At 40.5% G+C, this 10,808-nt stretch overlaps 1 protein-coding gene across 2 annotated transcripts in view; it reads left to right on the forward strand.

Annotated features, from left to right (window-relative positions):
• The window catches only part of wdr44 (WD repeat domain 44), an 85,848-nt gene extending 75,362 nt beyond the window's left edge, over window positions 1–10,486 (forward strand). For both annotated transcript variants that reach the window (XM_073058645.1, XM_073058644.1), the window contains exons 19-20: window positions 4,846–4,971; window positions 9,367–10,486. In XM_073058645.1, coding sequence (XP_072914746.1) covers window positions 4,846–4,971; window positions 9,367–9,455 — 215 coding nt within the window. In that variant the 3' untranslated portion in view covers window positions 9,456–10,486. The remainder of the gene's footprint in view (window positions 1–4,845; window positions 4,972–9,366) is intronic.
• The last annotated feature ends 322 nt before the right edge of the window (window positions 10,487–10,808 follow it).

The raw sequence follows: 10,808 nt of genomic DNA on the forward strand, positions 1-10,808 counted from the left end.
GTAGAGATGTGCTTAATAAAGTGGAGGATTAAAAAAAAATTAGGAATCTCCCTTGCAGCTAATGTCTAAAACCTCTATGAATCCACTTACTTTCTAAACCATGTGATTACAAAAGATTATAGGTTTCTTTCGTTTAAGTTTTAAAATGTCATTTATTTTAAACAATAATTAGCAATGACATGAAGTATTCAGGTTTGAAGGAGCTTCTAAATCCTATTGAATAGATCTGGATTAACATTATTGAAGGAGGTTACTAATCCAAGGTGACTGTGTCAGACAGATGTCTCAATCAGAAGCTTAGAATGCCTTTCAAATCAGCATTCAGTATTGGCATCTTTGCCCATAATGTTTGGCAATGACCCACGTCTATGAGGGAAGAATCAATCATTCGGTGTATGTGGGTATGAAATGCAAAGGAATTGGAATCCTTAGATGGCTGTCTTCAGAGAACCTTGCTTGGTCAGGAATGAATAGTGTGGATGTGTGGAAGGTTTTGAAAAGTAGGTCCAAGACCCTTTCTTTTGCAACTTGATTTGGTAATACAACCATAATCCTTTACTGCTAAACATTCCCATTTTAACTAAGTGGGTAGATTTAGGAAAGATGCTATCAGGAATCCATGTGGAGCCTGTATTACTAGCTAATTGTGAAAACAGGAAATTTTCAGCAGATCATCACTTCTGGAAAGAGAAACCATGTTTATGTTTCAGCATGAAAATCTTTAATCAGAACATTTTGTATCTGAGAAGCCATCTTCCAGTGAAGATAGTTAAGTGATGAAATTCAGTAGGAACTTGAATTTACCAGCATGACCTTTGGTGGACTGTCAGCTTTTCCTCAGACAGCCAAGCAGCAGTGAATACTGCTTACATGGATGGTTCTCAGACTTGGACAATTTGCAGCAAAGCACTAGAGATGCTGCTCATCCTATCTCATTGGTATTGGTATGAAATTCTCCAAATTTGCAAAATTGTTGCTACAAAATTGCTACAAATTTCTCCTAAATCACGGGCCTGGGGCCTCTGTGGAACAGAAACCCAACCCTAGCGAACACGAGGAGCCAAGTCCTGATGCTATGGCTCCCCTCAGATTCTCCCACTTGCTTGCTTGCTCCCTCTTCTCTTCAGGACCTTCTACTAGTATAAGGCAACACCTTAACCTGAAAGGCCAGTTGAGTCCACTCCAGGTCTTCCAGTATGGTCCACTCCAGGATATCCAGAACTGACCAGATGCAGCCACTTCCTTCCGAGGCTGGGCTGCAGGTGATGCTGAAACAGCATGAATTCAAGAGCCCCCCCCCCCCCCCCCCATTCAATCTCCCCTGCATAGTTCTGACTAACATCCAGCCCACTGAAGACAAATCTGATGAACTAAGGACAAGACTGACCTACCAAAGAGAAGTTGGGGACTACTGTGTGCTATGACCTGAGAAAATGTGATTTGCATCTGTTTTGCCAAACTGCACCATACAACCTAAGGACTTCTCAATTCACCAGATGGACCATATGACATTCTCAGGCCAAGTTTGATGTGGAGAGTCTGCTTCTAATCAACTCCTTGTGGTACTGGCAGGTTCTTGCTCACCCTGCTTGCAATATCTAATGGTGACCTATCTAATGGCTCATTCTACTCGCCATGGGTGGTCACTTCAGCTATCCTGATGGTAGTCTTCATCTTGCACCAGGTGGATATGAAGCCTACACTTAATGAACAGTACTCTGTGGTCAGCATCCTTGAAACGGGATATCCTGAAGCTTCCTTCATCATTGTCAGTGACTTCAACCAGGTCAACTTCAAGATTGTGTTACCAAATTATGAGCACATCTCCTGCCCACCAGGGGCCTAAACACCCTTGATCATTGCTATACAAACACCAACGATATCTACTGAACCACCCCCTCCCCTTCTACACTTTGCTAACTCTGACCACCAGGCTGTGCTCCTCCTTGTATTCAAATAGAAGCTGAAACGTGAGGATCCAATACTGAAAGTTTGAGGAAATGGATGAGCTTATGCACAACTGCTTTGAGTCAGTACACTGATCCATGGTCAGAACCTCGTCTGCCAGCTTTTATGCACCATCACCATTTCGAACTTTATCAGCAGATGTGTTGAGAACTGTGTACCAAAGAAAATAAACTGTACACCACAGGAGAACTATGGGAGATCCACTCCCTACTAGTCTAGGACTCCAGCATTCAAATCAGGTAAACCTGACATTTACAGAAAATCAAGATATGCCAAGAGATACTACCAGTCCAAAATCAAGTTGCAGACTAGCCATCAGTTGTGACAGTGCTTAAATATTACAATGGGTTCCAAAACAAAATCCAGCAGCATCGTCACTAACAGCATATCCCTTCCCAATGAACTTAGTATATTCTGTGCACACTTTGAGCAAAAGAGAACCAGCCTCCCTGAAAGCCTGACAATACACCTGACCCCACAGTCACTGTGGACAAAAATCAGTCTTCTGTAGAGTGAATCCACATCTAGACGAGTTGGTGGCCCTGGCTGTGTCCTTCAATCCTACACAGATCATCTGGTGGGATATTTGAAGGCATTTTTAACCTCGTCCTGCTTCAGCCTGAGATTCCCAACTGCTTTATGAAGACCATATTATACCAGTACCAAAGAAAAATAAGGTAATATGTCTTAATAAGTACTGCCCAGTAGCAGACATCCACCATAACGAAGTGCTTCAAGAGGCTACTTATGGCATTTGTTAAATCCAACCTCCCAGATAATGTCAGCTCACCGCAATTCATCTACGGCTGAAACGGGTCCATGGCGGACACCATTTCCTTGACCTTACACTTGTGTCTTGAGCATCTGGACAGTAAGGACAGCTGTTTTAGACTATTATTGACTACAGGCTCTCCTTCAATACTATACTCTTAGTGGCTACTTTATTCAGTACCTCCGCAGCTAACAAAGTGGCTAAGTGTATGTTTGTGGTCTTCTGCTGCTGTAACCCTTCCACTTCAAGGTTCAACATGTTGTGAATTGAGTGATGCTCTTCTGCGCAGCACTGTAGTAACACATGGTTATTTGAGTTTCTGTTGCCTTCCTGTCAGATTGAACCTTTCTCCTCTGACCTGTCTTACCAACAAGGCGTTTATGCCCAGAATTTTTGCATCATTCTCTGTAAACTCTAGAGACTGTTGTGCATGAAAATCCCAGGAGATTAGTTTTTGATGTAATCAAACCACCCTGCCTGGCATGAACAATCATTCCACAGTCACTTAGATCACATTTCTTCCCCATTCTGATGTTTAGTTTGAACAACTGAACAATTTGACTGCGTGCTTTTATGCTGAGTTGCAGCCACATGACTGGCTGATTGCATACTTGCATCAATGAGCAGATGTATCTAATAAAGTGACCACTGAGTGCAGTTCCAAGAAAACTTGTAATCAAACTCTGAAACCTAGGACTTAACCCCACCCTCTCCAACTGGATCCTTCACTTCCTGACCAATAGTATGCAATCAGCAAGGATAGGCAACAACACCCTCACCATGATTATTCTCAACACTGGTGCTCCACAATAGACTGCAGTCAGCAAGGATAGGCAACACCCTCGCCACAATTATTCTCAACACCAGTGCTCCACAAGAGATGAGTCCTCAGCCCTCTACAGTACTACTCATGCACACGACTGTGTGCCCAGATTCTGCTTTCAATCCATCTACCCATGTGCAGGTAATACCACTGAAGTGGGCCATATATCAAATACCCTTGAATTAGAGTACAAGAAGGAGTTGAGAGACTAGTATCATAGTGTCATGACAACAATATTCCCCTCACTGTCAGTAAAACAAAACATAACTTCAGGAAAGGGAGCAGGGAACTTGCTCCTCTCCACATCAATTGTGCTGAGGTTGAGAGCTTCAAGTTCCTAGGATTGAACATCACCAATAGCCTGTCCTGGTCCGACCACATAGATGTCATGAGTAAGAATGCTCACCAGCATCTCTACTTCCTCAGGAGGTTAAAAAAATTTTGCTTGTTCCTGTTAACCCTTATCAACTTTTGGTAAGAGTCAACAATGACAAGTCAAGCATCCTATCTAGATGCATCACAGCTGGTTCTGTGACCACATGAAACTGCAGAGAGTTATGGATACAGAACAACACATCATGAAAACCTACCACCCTTCCATGGACTCTGTCCACGCTGGTCATTCTTTCTTCTCCCCTTTCCATTGGCAGAAAGTAAAACACCTGAAAGTACATGCCATGAGGCTCAAGGACAGCTTCTTCTCCACTGTTGTAAGACTTTTAAATGGCTCCCTAGTACCGTAATATACTCAACCTCACAATACATTGTTATTACCATGAATTTTATTTACTTGCACTGCACTGTTTCCTGTGATGTATTTGTACTACCTCAATGCACTGTTGTAATATTTTGATCAGTATGAACAGTATACAAGACAGGTTTTTCACTGTATCTCAGTACCTGTGACAATAATGAACCAATTCCAATTCCTGGATAAGCAAGCTAATGTCTGACCTCTCCCAGGCCATATTCCTAATATTGAGGCCCTGTTTGTCTTATTTGACTCTGCTGGACAAGCTGTGTCACTCGTCTGCGTAATACTTGACTTCCAAATCCAGAATTTTATTCTGAGCTCTCATAGAAAGAGATTACCAAGTGGACAGAGGAAAGGACTGGGATGCTCTCAAAATATGCTTGAAAAACTGTAACCTCCCCACTGAATTAAGGTTGTGGTCCAAAAGACAGCATTTGAATGATGACACCATGACAAATCTATATTTTGATTATACATATGCAAAATTAGTCTTCGTTGTGTAGTTAATTGTTTCTCTTTTTTTTTTAGCCCATAATGCAGTTGTGACTTCAGCAATCTTTGCACCAAATCCAAGTTTGATGCTGTCTGATGTTCCTCAGGCAGAGAAAGCAGAGAGTGATGCCTTGGGTATTAATACAGATAACATACCTTCTGGTAAGTTATCTATTTGTTGTGCTATGTACTAGAAATTGCTTTGGCTAATAAACATAGTGTTCTTTTGTTGCACTCTTGTTCACTAATTTGTGGGCATTTAGCATGAATGTCACATTGTAAATGTGCTTGGAATGTCTGTGGGTGGCTTCAATGGTCAATTTACTCGGCCGTTTAGATTGTTATCCCTTGGGTCTAATTTCTAGAGGCTAGTCTTCTTCACAGACTTAGCAGCAGCATCGAAGAAGTCAACATTGAGAACACATTTGACCACATTTTATATAGTGCTTTTCATGCAGATAAAGCTGCAAGGTATTGGCATCAAATCAAATAAGAACATTTGACCAATGTATAGTAAGAGACGGTTTCAACAAGGAAAAGTTGAGGAGAGGTTGAGTATGTTTTGGGTAAGAGTTTAATTAAAGTCATGCTGGAATGATAAATTTCAGGTGTGCTCAAGAGCTCAAAATTAGAAGAGTGCAGTTATTTGAGAGAGTTCTATGGGTAAAGGAAATAGGGGCAAAAGAATGAGACAATGGAAGGATTATCAACGTGAAGACTTAGCTTAACTAGCAAACACATAGAACAGTATAGCAAAGGAACAGGTCTTTGGCAGACAGTGTTCTGTCAAACTACTAAAATTATTATCAAATGGCCAACCCATGCTTCCATTTCCATCACATTCATGTGCCTATCTAAGAGCATCTTGATTGCTCCTTTCATGTTTGCTTCCCCCACCAACCCTGGCACCCACCACTCAATTTTTTAAAAAAAAAGCCTCACACATCACCTTTGAACTTGGCCCTCTCTTAAATGCATAATCTCTAGCTTTGATATTTCAACCCTAGGAAAAAGATGATCACTTTTCTTGTTTATGCTTCTTATAATGTAATAAAATGTGTCTGATATCCCCTCAACCTCTGCGGCTCAAGAGTTTATTGATTCTCTCCTTAGAGCAAATGCTGTGTAATCCAGGCAGCACTCTGGTAAAACTCCTCTGTACCTTCTTCAAAACCTGCACATCCTTCCTATAATGGAGCAACCAGAAGTGAACACAGTACTCCAGATGCAGCCTAACTAGAGTTTTATAAAGCTGCATCATAATTTCCCAATTCTTGAAGTCAGTTCCTCAATTAATAAAAATGTCATAGCTGCCGTAACATCCTGTCAGTCTGTGTGGTCTAGGACTTGGACCCCAAAATCTCTCTGCATGTCAACATTGTTAAGGGTCTTGCCATTAATACATTTTACATTTACATTTGTACTTTACATTTGATCTCCTAAAGTGCAACACTTCACATTTAGCTGGGTTAAACTCCATCTGCCATTTCTCTGCCCATATCTAAAACTGATCTGTATCCTGCTGTTTAATTTAGCGGTTCTATTTGCTATCCACAACATCACAAATCTTTGTATCATCTGCAAACGTAGTTCATTTTCATCCAGTCATTTTCCTATACATCTCAGTCACAGACCTTCAGCCAGAATAGTGCCATCCATTACTACCCTCTTCCCCCCCATCCCCAAATGGGCAAACCAATTCTGAAACCAAACAGCCAATTCGTCATGGACCCCTGTATCTTAATTGTCTGCATGAGTGACCTTGTCCAGATGCCAGCAATCTCATCTCTGTATGTAAATGGATATAAACCTCCTCCACCCAGAAATAGCTAAACAGCTATTTCCAATTAACTCTACATTGTCCTTGCCTAATACCCTTGTAATTTATCATGCTCCAATTTAATACTCTACCTCGATGTCCAAACTTATCTTTATCCATAGCTATCTTAAAACTTCAGGAAGCTGTGATCAGTGTTCCTTAACTATTCTATCCCTGAAAAGGTCAGTCACTTAGCCAGGCTTATTTTCCAAAAACTAGATCCAGTCTGCCCTCCTTGTTGGATCATCTACATAGTGATTTAAGAAATCCTCTTGGATGCACCTAACAAATTCTGCCTTGTCTAAACCTCTTTGCACTAGGAAGGTCTCAGTCTGTAGTATGGATGTCACCCAGTAGAACAACCCTATTTTTACATCTTTCCCTAGTCTGCCTGAGTCTGTTTCTCAGGGTATGTCTATAAGATATAGGAGCAGAATTAGGCCATTTGGCTCATCGTTTGCTCCGCCATTTCTAGTGGCTTTTGGAGGCTTTGTGGTATTATCCCAATAGTGATTTCACCTTTCTTATTCCCGAGTTCTACCCATACAGACTCAGCGGATGAGCCTCCCATTATGTCCCCTCTGAGTGCAGTTGTGATATCATCTTGGATTTCAAAACCTACCTTACCTCCTTTTCTCTCTTTTCTAATACATTGAAACCCTGGAACATTAAGCATCCATTCCTGTCTCTGTATCTCTGTCTTGTTATGGCCATAACATCTTAGTTCCATGTACTGATCCATCATCTGGGTTCATCACCTTTACCTATAATATGCCTAGCATTAAAATATGCATACTTCACCCTGTCTGACTTATTGTGTCTATTAGCTGCTACCTGTTCTTATTGGTCATGTCTTCTTCCTTCAACTCAATCCCTGCACTTTCTGGCCCGGTGCTCTGGTTCCCATCCGCTGTCAAATTAGCTTAAACCCTTCTGAGTGAATCTCCTGGCCAGAGTATTGGTTCCCCTCCAGTTAAGATGCAACTTCATCCTTAATACAGGGTTATGATTGAATGGGACTCTGATCAAAAAGATGGGCAGCAAACTTCAAATTGGTTGGGTTGAGTTGTTCCCTGATCTTGACAATCCATTTGCAAATATTTTGTCATCATACGATGAGACCTCATCAGTGCACTCTTCACTTCTGGACCACTGGAGGTGTCTCCTCATATGGTAATGAAAAATATGCAAATGTATTGCGAAGATCGGAGAACACCTCAACCCAACCACCAACTACCCGAGCTACACTTTTCTCGAGTTAACAGAGAGAATGAAGACCAGCCACGAGTGTAATTGTTGATAGTGGGGGTAGGATGTATATGTGCATGTGTAATGAGCAAAAGACCCAAGACAGGCCCAGAGATGAGCAGTATTGTGGGAGTATAAATGTGCATTTTTGCTAATAGCGTTGATGTGTGGTTTGAAGCTCAGTTCTGACTTTGAATGCTAAACGTCTAGTTTCCAATATGGGATAGTATAGGGTTGTAATTGGTGCTGATGAAACACAGTCCAAAGACTTGCTGGTTAGTAGGTTGACTGGTCATTGTAAATTGTCTTGTGATTGGGCTGGGATGAAATCGGGGCTGTTGGAAGGTGTGGCTCGAAGGGCCAGAGGCCTATTCTACATTGTATCTCAGTAACTAAACAACAGAGTTTTGTCTTTTCCTTTGGTCTCTGTTTAGTTGGGGAAAGTCACCAATCATGCAGTGCTGCATGTATACAGTGTACTGTTTAGAGGCTTGGAGAGACATAATGTCAAAGCCCATGTTAAAATAGATTTTTATCTGGAATGTTATCAAGAGATCATGTTACTAAATGAGAGTAGTCTTGGAAGAGGCGACACCAATTTGCAGATTCAGGAAGAGAACCCATTAGAAATATTTGGCAAGAGTAGAAAACAGGGAAAACTTCAGAGAAGGATGCTATGATCAAAGCATCAAATGCTACAAAGGAGAGATAAATTGCCTCTCTTAGTTACTTAGTGATGATGTTGAGAGGAGTTGTTCTGGAAGTGCGGGCAAGGCCTCAATCCTGACTAGAAGGTTTCAAATAGAGGATCAGAAAAGGAGAACATGAGTTTAAAGTCACAACATGTTTGAGCAGCTGGAGTGGGGGTGATGGGAAAGATCAAAATAAGCTACAGTTAACAAAGCAGTCATCAAGGTTTGATATCTTGAGAAACAATAGTTTAGTGGTGGAGGGGTAAGAAACTAACAGGTGACATTCAAGCTATTAGGATACATAGCTTAGCTTAATGCAGTTATGCACATCTGTGGGAGTTGTAAGACAAATGGACTAAATTGCTTTAGGTAAGACATTTAGTTTTTAATTTATAAATAGTAGGGGCATTTACAGATGATAATTCTTAACATTTTCAACTAGGGTTATGGCAACCCAGTTGTCAAAAGAGCTTGAGAGCAATAACATCCTAAACTTCACAGAACCGTATCAAATATGAGCACGTTTCAGGTACCAGGGTGCTATAGTAGGGAGAACTGGGAGTGAAGCTGGCTCATCACTCACTAAGGAGAGCTGGAGCACACTTTGGTGGGGGCTGGAGATGGCCTGTGGGTTAGATGTACCCCACTAAAATGACAAACAAGGAAGAAAGTTGCATGTATTTTTGAAGAGCATTTTGAACTTCTGCAGTGATCAAAACGATGGTACAGGTATTATTCCCTGCAGAGACATGCTTATGCTAACTATTGTGAAATCTCTCCAATTTTGCTTTCATTTAGGTGCATTAAAAGCAGACATAACTGAAGTACTCTTATCTGCGGATTTCACTGGTGCAATCAAAGTTTTCATCAACAAGAAGAAGAACTAATTATTTCTGGCTGAGTTCTTACCTGGAATACTGTATTCAATTCCACACTCTTTGCTTTTTAATTAAATGAGAACAGAAATAGAAGCATTGCAGTAACCAACTCATAAGTTGTTTTAAACTTTGGTAGTTTAGCATGGAGTTGGTTTGGTTGAGGAGATCTGCAGTAGAACTCATGAGCTATTAAGTATGAATCGGAAGAACATACTTGTAAATACCTTTCTGGGACTTAGTAGGAAGGCCTTCAAGTTTCTCTATGTCCAAGTACAGTAGTGTTTGTGTTTAGGATTTGTATGTCTGTGCAAGTTCTGGTCTGGGAATTGGTTCTTGTATCTTTTGCTTCAAAGAATAGAAATTTATTCCATAGCTCATAGTGTGCCTTGTAAAGGAAGCTGGTTCATAATAGCTCTGGTGGAATTGTGTTAGTGTATTGAGAACAAATTACTTATACTAAAAATGATTGCTGTCTAATGAAGTTCAGTTTAGTTTGTGACTGAACTAGTTCAATGGAAAGTACTATATGTATTCTGTTCAGTAGAATTAGTTATTCTATTTTTAAAACTGATGCCAAGTCAAACTGTGGGCAATGCAACTTCAATCCATTGTTGCATCCACAAGAGCCGAGGTGGAAGCAAGTTGTTTTCAAAAGACAAAGACACTGTTAACTAAGTCTTATGCTTAATTTATGTTGAATTCTCATACTTTTTTACCCTTTTGCACCACCTTTGGATATCAGATTTCCTTTTGTTTTTGTCAGATTTTACTTTATTGGAACTGGGCAGATTGAATCTTTGGCCAATCTTTTACTATTTTATGTTAAGACAAACTATGTTCAATGTGTACAAAATAATGTTTTGAGATTTAATTTTGTGGTGGAGAAAATGTATTATTGATGCACATGGCTCTTGAAAAAGAAAGCCAGTGTAACTACCAATGAAATAGCATTTCTGGGTTTGTGCTGCTGGAAAATGTTATTGATGGTTTTTGAGGTTTAAAGCAAATAAAATGTATAAATAAAGGATGCTCCAACACGTGCTTAAGGGTATTTATTTTATGGTCACATCTGTCTGCTGAAGAACAGAGTTATGATGAAATTCTCTTCCTGCGGAAGTTCCAGTGTTGTATTAAATCCATCATGTGGCATGCAAACAGGCCTTTCACCTTCCACCCCACTAAATCCATACTGGCTTATTACCACTCATTCTACTTCATTTTCAGCTTATTCTCTCCACATTCACATTCCAATCAACTCCCTCCAGATCCTATCACTCACCTACTCAATTAACCTATCTACCTAAAAAGTATCTCACTAAAAGGATAGTGGGGAATAAAATTGGTCCCTTAGAGAATCAGAGT

This window comes from Hemitrygon akajei, chromosome 10 (genome assembly GCF_048418815.1).
Source record: "Hemitrygon akajei chromosome 10, sHemAka1.3, whole genome shotgun sequence".
NCBI lineage: Eukaryota > Metazoa > Chordata > Chondrichthyes > Myliobatiformes > Dasyatidae > Hemitrygon > Hemitrygon akajei.